The sequence below is a fragment of the Callithrix jacchus genome, chromosome 3 (genome assembly GCF_049354715.1).
Source record: "Callithrix jacchus isolate 240 chromosome 3, calJac240_pri, whole genome shotgun sequence".
NCBI classification, from domain to species: Eukaryota; Metazoa; Chordata; class Mammalia; order Primates; family Cebidae; genus Callithrix; species Callithrix jacchus.
In genome coordinates, this window is record NC_133504.1 from 93,884,313 (window position 1) to 93,899,270 (window position 14,958).

A 14,958-nucleotide genomic window follows, 5' to 3' on the forward strand; every position below is an offset into this window, starting at 1 on the left:
GACAAATCTATCACTTCACTCAGCAAGTACACTTTCTGTGAGCTTGTCATTCTTTCTGCTGCAAGGGAATTCACATGAAAAACAGTGTTTGTGAGGAAGACCATGTATAACCTAAGAAAGGCTCAAATAAAGGAAATAGTAATCCTGATCTATCCCTTATGTCACTGAAAGCAATTCCAGGCAATCCAAACCATACTGGAAATCCATTCCAGGCAATCCAAACTATTCTTGAAATCCATTCTAGGCAATCCAAACCATTCTGGAAATCTTCGTCTTTACTGGAACTCTTTACAGTATTATGCTTCCTACTTTGCTGGGATTAAGCCTTATTGTGTACTGTCCTTGGCATCTCAAACATTGTATTTGAGATATCTGTTCAGGCTGCCATAACAAAATACCATAGACCAAGTGGCTTAAACAACAAAAATATACACACAATTCCAAAGGCTAGAAGTACAAGCTCAAAGCATCAAAAAGTTTGGCTTCTTCTGCGACCTCTTCCCTTGTTTGCAGAAGTCTGCAACCCCTTGTCTTCCCATGTTCTTCCCTCCATGTGTCTGTACTAATCTCTTCTTTTAAACATACTTGACATATTAGTTTAGTGCCCACCCTAATAACCTCACCTTAAGTACCTCTTTAAAGACATTGTATCAAAATATGGTCACATTCTCAGTTACTGGGAATTGGGATTTTAACGTAGAGAATTTGGGGAGGCTACAATGCAACCTACAACAGTCTGTCCACTCACCCCCTAATATTTCTGTTCTTTTCATGTGCAAAATATATTCACCTCATCCCAAAAGTCTTAACCCATTCCAGTATCAAATCTAAATTCAAGTCTTATTTATGTTGTCATCTAATTGAGATATGGGTGAGACTCCAGGTATGATTCATCCTCAAGCAAAATTAATCTACAGCTTTGAACCTGTGAAACCAGAAGAGTTACTTGCTTCCAAAATGAAATAGTAGGAAACTCACAGAATAGACATTTCTATTACAAAAGAGAGAAATCAGAAAGAGGAAAGGGGTGACAGATCCCAAGCAAATCTGAAATCTAGCAAGACAAATTTCATTATATATTAATGCTAAAAAATCTTTGTTGGCTCAGCCAGTACTCCAACCACCTGGCCCTGAAGGAGGAGACAGCCCTACCTCGCAGCCTGTGCGCTCTGGGCCCATGTTGGCAGCGGCAACCCTGCCAACCTCTAATTTATCTTTAGGATCATTGTTCTTTTTTCTTGAAGGATAATACATGTTTATAGCTGGGTAGCTCTGTTGGTCTGTCCTGTAGAATCACAGAAGTCTGGCTGCCTTCATTAATTTCACCCTGTATCTGTCCTCTTCAGTCCAAATCTGGCAGCATTTCTACTAGTATAATCCCATAATTTTTTCCTATCTTCTGCAGAGATACTTGACTAGATCCATAGTTCACATTCCTATAATCTCTTTATCAAATGATTATCCACCTGTACCTTTAGTGTTTGCTCTAGAACATGCTTTCTCATTTTTACAATATGGATCAGCTGAAAATTTTCCACATCTTTAAATTGTGATTCTTTTTTGCTTACAAATGTCTTTTCTTTTTAAAAAAAAATATTTATTACACTTTAAGTTCTGGTGTACATGTGCAGATCATGCAGGTTTGTTACATAGGTATACATGTGCCATGATGGTGGTTTGCTGTATCCATCCCCCCATCATCTACATTAGGCATTTCTCCTAATACTATCCCTCCAATGCTATCCCCCTCAAGCTACCCATGAATTTCTTCACAGAATTGGGGAAAAAACCTTAAACTTCACATAGAACAAATTTCTTTTCAATTCATTTCTTTCCTCTAACAATTTGCTAGAAGTAGAAACCAAGACATACCTCCAACACTTTGATTAGAAATTTTCTCAGCTAAATATCCAAGTTCATCACCTAAAAATTTTACTTTCTGCCAAATATTAGAGCACAATTTGGCCAAGTTCTTTGTTGCTTTATAACAATAATTATCTTTTTTTCAGGGCCCAATAACATTTTCTTCATTTACAACTGAGTTCACGACAAGTACTTTTAATGTTCATATTTCTGTCAATATTCTATTTATGATGATATCTCTCTGAGACTATAAAAATCTTTCTCTATTGCCTTTGTCTTTTTCTTCTGATACCTCATTAAAATTGTCTTTAGTGTTTATCTTCCTACTAGCAGTCTCTTCAAAGAAATCTAGGGTTTTTCTTACATCTCAGAATTTTTCCAGCTTGTATCAATTGCGCAGTCTCAGAGCCTCTTTCCCATGTTTAGGCATTTGTTACAGTAGCATCTCACCTCTCATTATCAAATTTTGTATTATTTTTCCAGGGCTTCCATAACAAAATACAGCAAACTGGGTGGCTTTAAATATAGAATTTTACTTTCTCACAATTCTGGAAGGTAGATGTCCGATATCAAAGTGAGAGTGGGGTTGGTTTCTTCAAAGACATCTCTTCTTAGCATACAGATGACCATCTTTCTCTCTGTGTTTACACATTCTTCCCTTTCTGTGTCTACTTCCTTTTTCCTGTGTCTTTTTTGTATAAGGACACCAGTCATATCAAACTGGGGTTCATGCTGATGGCCTAATTTTAACTAAATTCCCTTTTTAAAGAGTCTCTCTCGAAATATAGTCACATTCTGAGGTAGCAGGAGTTAGAACTTTGACATATGAATTTTGCAGGGGGCATAATTCAGCCCATAAAAGGACTCTATAAATTTTCATCTCTAACTATAAAATCAATCTTAATTTTTTTTGCTTTAATGCGCTTACTTTTCTAATGCCATCAATCTTGTCATGCTTTTTGTGGTTGCATCTTTTCCTTTGGTTTCAAATCATTATAGGCCTAAAATCTCATGGTGCTCTCAAAGATCAAGTTTACAATGAAAACATAGTATTACATTAAAAAGACTTTGGGAGGCCGAGGCGGGTGGATCACGAGGTCAACAGATTGAAACTATCCTGGTCAACACGGTGAAACCCCATCTCTACTAAAAATACAAAAAATTAGCTGGGCATGGTGGCACGTGCCTGTAATCCCAGCTACTCAGGAGGCTGAGGCAGGAGAATTGCCTGAACCCAGGAGGCGGAGGTTGCGGTGAGCCGAGATTGCGCCATTGCACTCCAGCCTGGGTAACAACAGCGAAACTCCGTCTCAAAAAAGAAGAAAATGTGACTAATGAAATGTAAAGAAGTAGAGTAGAGCACAAGCACAACACAACACATACACACAAAAAAGTATTTTTCAATAATTGCACATATATGAACACAGGTTTTTCATTTGCCTGGGCTTAACGTAATTTCTTACAGGCATTGCTCTAGGCAAAAGTTAACTGAATGTACATAGTAGTGAGATTTGGCAACAGTGTCCAATTTCTTAGATGACACTCACATATAGTGCCTGTATTTTCACCCAATCCTGAAATTACTGGCCAAATTTATCTTCTGAGTCATCCTGAACTCTTTGCAAAGGTATTACTAAGTTCTAATTGTCTCATATGAGACTGAAATTCTTTTGTCTTGAAACTGAAGCACCAAAAGCCAAACCTAAATAGCCTATGAAGTAATACTTTTAATGTTGATATTTTTATTAATTTTTTAAAACATAATACCCTTGAGTGTATTATTTTAGTCTGCTAATTTGTACTTAGAATAACATGGCCTGTAATTTTCACTTAAAGGAAAATAGTGTCCATTTGAGAACATTTGCACAGAGGACAGTTATGAACAAGTGGTAGGGTGTGGTCCATGGGACAATTTTTTGAAACATTTGCTCTGAGGAGACTCTAATTAAAACAAAAAGTTTTGTTTTGTTTTTTTGTTGCACCAAGCTGATCATTTTTATTCCAAACATTTAGAAAAAATAAATCCTGTGCCAAAGAATATGACTCCTAGAGTTTTCTAAATAGTTGTCAGCATTTTAATTAATTTCCTAGACTAAGTTTTGCTTTTACAACCTAAACCTTAAAATCATCCATACTACACTAATTTAACGTGATGATAGTAACAGCTGTGGGCATTTTAGTCTAATCCGTATGGTATACAAAAATCTAAGATCTTTCCCCTTCGATATATGAAGGAAAGGTATCCAAAGTTTATTCTCACTAATACATGACAACATGCAGTTCCATTCTGACTATGTAGTTAGATTCTTAACTCCTAACAACAGGCACTATAACTCTGTAGGAGCTACATTACATGTCCCCACTTTCCTCCTTCATTCTGCTTATAAGTTTGCAAGGATAATAGGTAACTACACACTCAATAAAATTATTAAGACATGATGAGAGATTTGAACTTTCACTGTTCCAGATTATCATCTTGCCTAAAAGTTTCATGAATTTCTGAAAGTTACCAACCAATTCTTTTATCTCTTTAACAGTTCATAGCCTGCCTGCACTAGTGCCATTGTTCAGCCATGCAATACAGTGATAACTGCTTATAGCATCTGCATATCTATTGCTCAAGCTTTGTGCTTCAAAGAGCTCTTTTCTTTGGCATTTTATGAGGAGGGTGATTTCAATTTTGTGATTTCAGCATTTCACTAAGCAAGACCATTTTTTCCACCTAAAAAACTGCTTTTATAGTCACATATAAACTAGGGTCCAGAGAGTTCACCATCTGAAGTAACACTACAAGATTTTGTGAGCAGAGAGCCAACAGTATTTTATAGAAATCATACAGAAAATATATTATAGCAGCTGTTCTACTTTTACAATTTTTTGTAAGATATTTTAAACCTTTCTTAAAATTTTTAAAATGTGTTTATAAATCTTTCACAACAAGTCTTCAAGGCCCTCTGTATGTGAGTTAGAAGTTACCTGAAGTCTCTGTCCCATTTTCCACATGCACTTTAATTTTTGCATGTTTTTCTGAACATTTTGCACTTTGACAATTGAAATTTATCTAAAAGGACTCTGATAGCCTTAGTAGGTCTTATGCAATTGTCAGAAAGCAATTTTGTGCATAGGGAGTTTGTAGTCAGTCTGTATAAAATGATTCAAATAAAATTTATGTTAACATTCTCATAGATATTTTTCTTGTTCTTAACATTTGCTTAGAATGAAATGTAATGCTTTCATGTGCACCATAAAAAATAGTTATATTATTTTTGGACTCATTCTCTTTTTAAATGTGTTTGCCTTGAAAGCAGAAATTGCAGTAAATGCCATGCTCATTTTACATACACATGTTCATTTTAATCAAAAAACAAATGATACTAGGAATTGATGACTGAGTAAAATCTTAGACATTACTTAACTGTATCTTTCAGTCTCTTTTGTTTTACAGTGACTTTCATTTGTTCATTTAAGAAATTTCTGAGTACCCTTTATATATGAAGCAGTCTAGGTGCCTGAAATATACAAAGGAACAAAACAAACAGAAAATACTTGCTATTTTATATTCCAGCATCAGGAGACACAAAATAAAGAACAAACATAACAAACTGAACATAAAGAGCCAGCTAAGAGGTTCTGGGAGTGCTGGAAGGGCAGATTGCGATTTTTAAATCAGTTGGTCAGAATAGCACTCAAAGAAAAAAATGACAATTGTGCAACAGCTTGAAGGAGGTGTGGTACTTAAACCCTGGGAATCATGGTTAGAAAAGTGTTCTAGGTAGAAGAAGGAGCCATGGAGAATAATCTATAGCTGGAGCTTAACTATCTTGTTCAAGAAAGAGTAGAATTTTTATTAATTCAACAATGAAATCATCAATAGACCCATTTCATTTAGTCTAATATCCTCTGAGCCTACATTTAGTAGGCATGTATTGAGTCATTCTAATCCACAATAAACTAGCACATTCTCATAAATATTATTGTAAATTTTGTCTGCCCATGTTCATACTCCTCACTTTCAATGCATGCATTTTTATTAAAATTGTACATATTTTTCATTATATTGTAAACTTCAGGGGAAGGAATTGGTTCTCAATCACTATTTTTCTCAATGTTATATTCTAAACTCAAAAGATATTCAGTAGACGTTTTTATCTATAAATAGAGGGTAAAAAGACTTAAGAGTCTGAGTTTTAAAGAAAGACCTTTCTTAGTTACATGAATCAGAGTGGTCAAATATTTTGGTTTTTGCAATTTGAAGAACACTGGAAAAATCAAAAGATGTTATATGGTATGGCCAGTGATGACATTCTGTGAGCTGTTGACCTGGATTTTCAACTCTGATGACCAATTTCCACCTGCTCAATGCTGGTCACCTGAATGGTACAGTGATTTGGCCCTTAGGGAAGAGTTACCTTCCACGTTGATCCATTTCATGCTTTGTCTATTTATAAAATCACGTCTCTCCTGACTAACCCTTGCCAACTTTCATCTGAATCTCTAATTTGCAGTCAAATGACAAGTCCATTTCATAAATACTGTATTTTTCTAGTTCTGAGGTGCCTCATAGGCCATTTACATCAGAGCTTTATCTGATTTGTTTTAATCTGACTGCAGGTAAGCTTCAAAATTATTTTGCCTAAAGTATCTTATTTTAAAATTTTTACTATTCCCAAATCCCCAAAAGAGTCATGAACATACTCAGCAGATAGATTGTTTCTGAGATAGATCAAATGAGATACTCAGAGAATATAATTTTTAACACAAAGCTAAGCTGCTCAAAGTTTAATATCTTTGATTCTACCTTTCTTATAAACACAGAGTGGAACAGATTTTATTTCATTTAGAGACACACAAAACATCCTCCATTGAACCTCCTGTTACAAATTGTACATTGCCGTTTCTTATTCATCCATTCTGTATATATGCATCTCCAGCTATATACCAGGGACTGTGATAGATGCTGGGAGTAAAAAAGATAAAACATTAGGAATTTTAGGCCTAGTGGAAGAGATATAAAAGGTGACATTCTACTTTGATTAGACCTTTCCAGGATATTATCATTCAGAAGTATAAAATCAAAGGAAATGGCCTATGCTCACAAAAGTCATAAAAGCTAATGCATAAAACAGTCACATAAACCAATAACCTACTTGCAAATCTGAAGTTGGTATTCTTCTCACATTAATGTGAGGAAAATAAAATCACTATTTGGGGAAACCTTCCCCAATATCAGATAATGAGAGAAACCAAATTAATATTCATAAGGTTGCCTAGTGAGCAGGGTATTAAAGAAATCTGAATAGTCTTAAACTATAGTCAGGCTAAGAAAAGAGTACTGATGAACAAGCCCAACGCTAGCAGCCTAGTAAACCTCCATAATGACTTAACAGTTTCCTGGTCATTATGTCTCCACTACTGTACGATGCAAGCTACACAGCCACATCCCAGCTCCTACCTCTCTCTGCTCCAGGCTCTCTACGTTTTTGTAAACACTTATTTTCTTCAGGCCAATCAAAATATATTTGTCTGTGTTTGAGTTAGCACTACTCATTCACTTAGATAGGTAGAAATGAAGAGTGACGTAGCATATTTTCTTGAGATTTATCTTCAGCAACTGTCCCTATATTGCTTCACCATTTTTAATATATTTACTATTCCCTAGGCATGATGTGTATTTAACCTTATTGGCAAAAAAGCATGGTTTGCAATAAGCTATTGTAACTATTACATTTACTGAGTATTATATTTGTCAAAAATGATCTTTTTTTCTTTAAAGGTTGTCAAAATGATGATTATTGTCGTCATAACATTTGCTATCTGCTGGCTGCCCTATCATATTTACTTCATTCTCACTGCAATCTATCAACAACTAAATAGATGGAAATACATCCAGCAGGTCTACCTGGCTAGCTTTTGGCTGGCAATGAGCTCAACCATGTACAATCCCATCATCTACTGCTGTCTGAATAAAAGGTAAAAAAAACAAAATTATGAAATGCAAGTTGATTGTCACTCCTGCATTCACTGGAAACATATAATGTTCCAGTTTCTTGGTGCAAATTCAAAATGCAGAAGGAAGAGAACATTTAAGAACTCACTGAGAGAGGCACAAAGCTTTATCTTTTAAGACCCCTCCACACACTTTATAAAGCATCCCACCTTAAAAATTACATGACCCAAACAATGTTTTGGGGTTCCTGAGTGGATGATTTTTCTATGGGCCAACTTCTTTTTCCAAAACCTCAGAATTTCACCTACCAAAGAAAAAGAAGTGCCCTCATAATTCAAGGAGAATTGAAAATATGCTAAAATCCTCAAAGAAATAAGGATACTTCCTAGAAATTCTGGAATCATTTCTATAAGATGGAGAGATGACGGCATATGTGAGTGGACTTTATTTAAAAGGATATGTTGTAAATATGTAAACTTCAAAGTAGGAGGTTTTGTAAAAACAGGAGGAACTCCAATCTTCCTTCCTGCATTGTGAAGTGGGGTGAGTAAGAGAGCGTGCAGCCTCTATGGAGATGGCTTGTGAAGAAGCCACGGTGGTCAAGGGAAAGATTTTCATAAAGTTAAAAAATTAAAAGTGAGAATTTTTATAGTCAAATGTAAGACTAGAAAAAAAAAGGATAAAATCTGCTTTCCAGATAAATAAAACCTTGGTTGTATGGTCAGCACATGCAGGGGTAGGGTTAAATGTCACAGGGCTGGTAAGTCCTATACTAAACCAATATGTTTTGTTTACAAGTAGAAATGGGGCTTTATGCAAGTAACTGCATGAATTAAATCCTTAGCTCTCTTCTCAGTTGGGATCTAACACACTGTGCCTTAAGTTTGATAAATACTTAATTAATTCTTGCTTTTGGTTTTTCACTAATTGCATAAGCCATATGCCAATTCCTGCCACCCCACAAAAAGTCCATCCACTTTTAATCAACTTCATTTAATGATTTACAAAGATAAGGATTTTTCACTTTCATACATGATTAGATAAAACCATCAAGAGTAGCAATTAATTCTAACATTAAATGAGAGTTTATAAATGTGTAATCGTTTCTAAAAGAAGCTATTTTGAAACATATCATTTTTAAGTGCCTTAACTGGACAACCTAATTCAATTATATTTATGTAAATATATAAAATTACGTTAGAAAAGTATGCAATTTCCTTAACATCTGGCTTATCTGATGCTATGCATTTGCTATTGATGACTTCTCACTGATGGGAATGAGATGCTTTTTATTGCTGGGCATCAATGCTTCTCATTAATGGGAAATTAAGATTCAATTCAAACAAGAACTAAAAACTAACAACAATACTGTGCCAAAAATTCTAAGAGTTTGGCTAAAAAACAAAACTGAAAAACTGAGTTGTTATAACTGCCTTACATAGAACTTTCTGGGGCAGCTGAAACATATCTGCTTGAAAAAATAACTTTTTCTTTCCGTGGCCTGCTTTTCCTCAGATTTCGAGCTGGCTTCAAGAGAGCATTTCGCTGGTGTCCTTTTATTGAAGCTTCCAGCTATGATGAGCTAGAGCTCAAGACTACCAGGTTTCATCCAACCCGGCAAAGCAGTATGTACACTGTGACCAGGATGGAGTCCATGACCGTAGTGTTTAATCCCAGCAATACAGACAACACCAAGTCCAGTCAGAAGAAAAGAGCAACGCCAAGAGACCCAAGCTTCAATGGCTGCTCCCACGGGAATTCCAAATCTGCCTCCACCACTTCAAGTTTCATAAGCTCACCCTATACCTCTGTGGATGAATATTCTTAATTCCATTTCCTGAGGTGAAAGATAAGGCCATCATCATGCCGGCATAGGACCCCATTCTCCTATTTATTAGTCCTGTCCTATATACTCTCTAGAAACAGAAGGCAATTTTTAGGCAGCTATGGTCAAACTGAGAAAGGTAAGATATAAAGGTAACAAAGACACTAATAAAATGTTAGTTTCCACACAAAATAAAATGGGCTTTAAATTTGCTATTTAAAAAAATCTACATTATTATATGCAACAAACAAAAATATGTCTAAAAAATACTTGTAACCTCTCCAGTCTATCTCATTTACAAATTGCAATATACATTTGTGACATTAAAATGACATATAGCTTTTCCAAGAGATTAAAGATTCTTTAAAATGTAATATTGTAAATTAAGGAAAACAAAATCTATATAAAATGGACGTTTTGCCTAGAGAAATAAAGTGAGAGAAAAAAAGGTAAATGATTCATTTTCCCACTACGGTAATGGAAAATTAACATCAAGAAGTAGGAATTGAAAATCTTTGCACAAGAAAACTCATTTTGTAGAATGTAAAAGTTAAAGGATTTAAAGATTTCTTCCATGGCATTGAACTGAAAAGAAAATCTAATTAAATCATTAGGCAAATGTACATGTCACTCTCTTGATAATTTTTTCTGAGAAAGTAACATTTGTAAAAATTATATACTTTTGACCATTACATATTTTTAAATACCAAGCTAAAAAGTAGTCAAAGTTAGGACCTTAAAAAATATAAAGGGCCGGGCGCGATGGCTCACGCCTGTAATCCCAACACTTTGGGACGCCAAGGTGGGGGGATCACAAGGTCAAGAGATCGAGACCATTCTGGCCAACACGGTGAAACCCCATCTTTATTAAAAATACAAAAGAATTAGCCAGGGGTGGTGGCACGTGCCTGTGGTCCCAGCTACTCAGGAGGCTGAGGCGGAAGAATCGCTTGAACCCAGGAGGTGGAGGTTGCAGTGAGCCTTCATGTATATATTTTTTTCTTTATATATATATAATATTCAATATATATATTCAAATATATATATAAAGAATATATAGAATATATAAGAATATATATATTCTTTATATATATATTTATATATGTATAAAAGAATATATATATTCTTTATATGTATATATATAAAGAAAATTCCTATCATTCTCTTTTTTTCAGTTTTAAAAATAGCTAGATTATAAAACAGTAAAGGTACATTCCAATAAATAGGGTACAACTCCTATATGTGTTCTTCTCCTCTCCCCTTACTGAAAATAGAATAAGGACTAGGAGAAGGTAACAGAAAATATCTTCAAAGGCAACTCCTTAGGGGAAAAAAAAACAGGCTTAAGTATGACAAAAGAAAATGTGGTGGAAAAATACTAATATATGGTACATATGAGTAAACCAGGCAAGGTGTAGAAAGGTGAGTTACCTCTTAGAAAACAAAACTGCACAATAGTTTGAATATATGTTAACTAATACCAGCTGAGCAAGAGGGTGAGTCTAACATTTATCCTTCCACAGAGAGACCTTTTCTTTCATTTATTTGCTTAGATGATTCAGAAGTCTTACCAGAAAGAAATAAGATAATAGTCCTATAAAGTATCAGTTTTACCACAAAAAGATATATAGTAGCACATTTCTGAGACCTGTAACATAACAAGAAATACTTTTAAGTGTAAAAACTATCTTCCAGACCTTAGTCCTTATAGATCATCTTTCTTTGAATTAGGGATACTGTCAATTCTGCTCAAGAAAGCAGACACTTTTTGAGAATGTGAATGTGTAGTCCAAACTTCTCCTTCCAACTATTCAGTTAGATTTTTAAAGATATTTGTGTAAAATAATACTCTCTAACACTTTATTGTTGTGCCTCCACCAATATTAAAACAAAGTATGTTTGAAAAACAGAATAAAAGCAAATATTCAATGACAAATCATGGTCTATTTCTCAAATCTCTTCCCTATTTAGAAGGCAAAACCAGAAATATCCAATTGCTATAAAGTGTTTAAAGTCTAAACAAGCTAACAATATGTGTTCTAGACGAATTTCTTCTGATAACAACACACAAATCGTATCCATTCAATCATTATATTAATGCAACAACTTCAAATAATTAAAACCAAATACTGAAATAATAAGGAGTCATTACAGCATTGCCATGTGCTCAATAAAGTCTGTAAAACTTGTGTGCATGTTTTAAATAAGCAAATTTATTATTATATAATATCTAATTGTTTGAATGTTTTTGAATGTTCATTGTTAAAACATATGAATGCTTATCATAAAATGTAAAAGTGTCAAGAAAATAGCCTAATGTGTAAAAACAGTTATCATTTTTTAAAATTTATGAATGATGTGATATTAGCATTAATTCATGTTTTAGTCATATGGGACTGTATTGAGCTGTAAAATATGTTTAGCCCTCAAATTTAATGTCATCAGCCACTACCAAAGTATTATACATTTGAAAAATATAACTCCTAGCTTTCACATATTAGAAAAATTTAGTAGAATTTTCTAAGGCTTTCATTTCTAAGGAAAAATACTGGCCTTGTCAATTGTTTTGTTGGTTTGTTTTGACTTCTGTAGATATATTTATTGTGTTGCTTACCGAGCACCTCCCTTCTAGTGTCACAGAAATACTTAAGGTTCAGACAGTATTTTTCAATGTTTTTCAGAAAAAACTGGCATCATTCACTCACTACTCATGGCTCTTAAACTGAGACCTATAGGCAAGATTTTTTAAGTTCAAAAATTTAAACAACAATAATAAAACAAGAGTGAAATATGAGAGAGAAGATTTTCACCCCTTTGTCTGCATTTTGACAGTAAGAATTATACAATAATGCACAGATTCAAATTCAGTGAGATTCATTTTAAATAGGCATGCCAGTGTTTTCATATTTGCTAAGGTTTGAAAGAATTTGCCTTCAAAATTAACTCTACCCTTTGTTTATAAAGTTCAGTGTGAATCTTTCCATTGTTTAAAGGCAAACACTGGCTTAGACAAGTAGGCAGATGGTTAAAACAGCCCAGGATTTTTAGATTTAGAGCAGCATCAGAAAAATTTAAAATTCATTTAAAGAAATAGGAAGGAATCAAAAAGGCTTACATATTTTAAGAATTCTCTTTAAAAAAACACATTAAATCAAAAATAAACATTGCTTACTATTTTGCATCTGGACAATGTACAAGACATTGAAATTAACTGTATGGGAAAATATTAAAGTGGACATAATTGTTACAGAATCCACACTAATACTTTGTTATACTTTAGCAAGTTCGGTATACTGCGGCATTATTCCATCTTCCAACTTCATAATGGTGACATTTCTGACCCAGCAGCTGAATTCATGTCCTTTTCCAGGTACTGCCAATGTTTAAGAAACAGAGAACTGAGCAAATTCAAAGTGACCCCCACCCTTACAAAGCACATAAAAAATACCAAGAAGCTTGGTATCAAACCTATGAAATATAAAATAAATGTAAAAAATAAATGCTGACCAGTTCAACATTTGAATTTAGTTTTTGCTAATGCAAAATTTCCTCTGGAAATTTCTGATTAGTACCTGATAAACTATTTCATCAAATAGAAAAGCAGGATAATTAGTAAAATTTCTCACACTTCTAACAGTAACAATTTCCTACTTATCATAGATAATGTGTCAAACATTAAGGAAATCCAGCATAACTTGGACCATGTAGAACAATAAGGGTGGAATAAGTTCTCTTAGGGCCAAGCAGGGATAGAGAATAAAGTTCAATAGTGCTGTACAAGTTCATTAGTTTTGTGTTTTAATATATACACATAGGTAAAAAATCTGTGTAGATAAGAAGTAAATGTATATGAAGTTTGTAGCTAGTGAATAAAGTATTTTCAAGTTGTGGTAATTATACTGAATATGTTTAATATATTTACATTCTTTGCATATGTGGTAATGTGTGACAGATTTAATTTCTATTTTTTCTTTAAAAACATTAAAAATAATATTAAAAGTAAAAGAAGTCTTACTATTTTCCTATTGACTAGTAAAATATAAGTTATGAAACATCCTCTCTTTTTTAAACACACTCACCCAACCATTCCTCAAAACCTACATGTGCTTTCTTGCTTATTTTTTCTCATAGAAATGTCTAATTTTCCTAAGTTACTGATTCAGAAACAAACATTTATGGGGACAAAATACTTAAAAAAATTAAATAAGAAATTCTGCTTAGAGAGCTGGTGAATTGGAAGGGAGGGTCAAAAGTGCATGTAGCTGAGTAATGAAGGATAGAATTTTAGAGTTAATTGATATCAATTAAAACTAGATTGTCATAAACTTAAGATGTTAAAGTATTTCCATGCAACTGCAAATAAAATATCTTTAAAAAATAATACAAAAAAGGAAACTAAAGGGCACACAAAATTGTGTAACTACAAAAAATAAATTGAATACAAAAGGAGTCAATAATACAAGAAATTAGAAACAAAAATGGCCTAAGGCAGCAGAAAACAATTGCAAAATGACTGGAATAAGCCTTTCATGTCAGTAACTGCTTTAAATGTAAACAGATTAAAACGATCCAACCAAAAGGCAAAAACTGGCATAATGAACAGAAAAAAAGTAATCCAACTACACACTTTCTATAAGAAATTTACTTTAGATCTAGAGCTACAAATAGGATGAAATATATTTCAGGAAATACAGTAACTAAACAAGAACTGAGTTAGCTATATTACTAGACAAAATGGACCTCAAGTGAAAAACTATTTCAAGGGACAAAGAAGGATATTACATATCTCTAAAAGGCCCAACTTATCAAGAAGATATAATAATTGTAAATGTATGAGCACCTAACAACAGAGCTCCAAAATGTGTGAAACATACATTGACAGAAATAAAGAGAGAAACAGTTCTACAGTAATATCATACTTGAAGACTCCAATGTCCTCCACTTTCAATAATGGACAGAACATCTAGAGAGACAGTCAATAAGAAAATAGAGAACACACACAGTACTATGAACTAGTCATAAATACACATACAGAAACCATGGAAAGAGAAACCACAAATAAGGGGGACTACTGTACATCACTTTCTTTTCTGGTTCCCCAGCTTGTGGATAGCAGATTATGAGACTCTTCAGCCTTTATAATTATATGAGCAATTAGGGAATTGGAAATCAAAACCACAATGAAATATCACTTCACATCTACTAGGAGAGCTATAATAAAAAAAGACAGACAATTACTGTGGCAAGAATGTGGAGAAACTGAAAGCACTGAATGTGGATACATTGAAATTGAATTGAGTATAAAATGGTGCCACCACCATGG

The 14,958-nt window shown here is 33.8% G+C and overlaps 1 protein-coding gene and 1 long non-coding RNA gene across 2 annotated transcripts in view; one reads left to right on the plus strand and one right to left on the minus strand.

Moving 5' to 3' along the window:
• TACR3 (tachykinin receptor 3) overlaps positions 1-13,618 on the plus strand; it is a 114,203-nt gene extending 100,585 nt beyond the window's left edge. The window contains exons 4-5 of the mRNA XM_078367883.1: positions 7,637-7,833; positions 9,326-13,618. Coding sequence (XP_078224009.1) covers positions 7,637-7,833; positions 9,326-9,638 — 510 coding nt within the window. The 3' untranslated portion in view covers positions 9,639-13,618. The remainder of the gene's footprint in view (positions 1-7,636; positions 7,834-9,325) is intronic.
• The window catches only part of LOC144576518 (uncharacterized), an 803,862-nt gene that overhangs the window by 246,138 nt on the left and 542,766 nt on the right, over positions 1-14,958 (minus strand). The gene's annotated exons all lie outside the window — the stretch shown is intronic.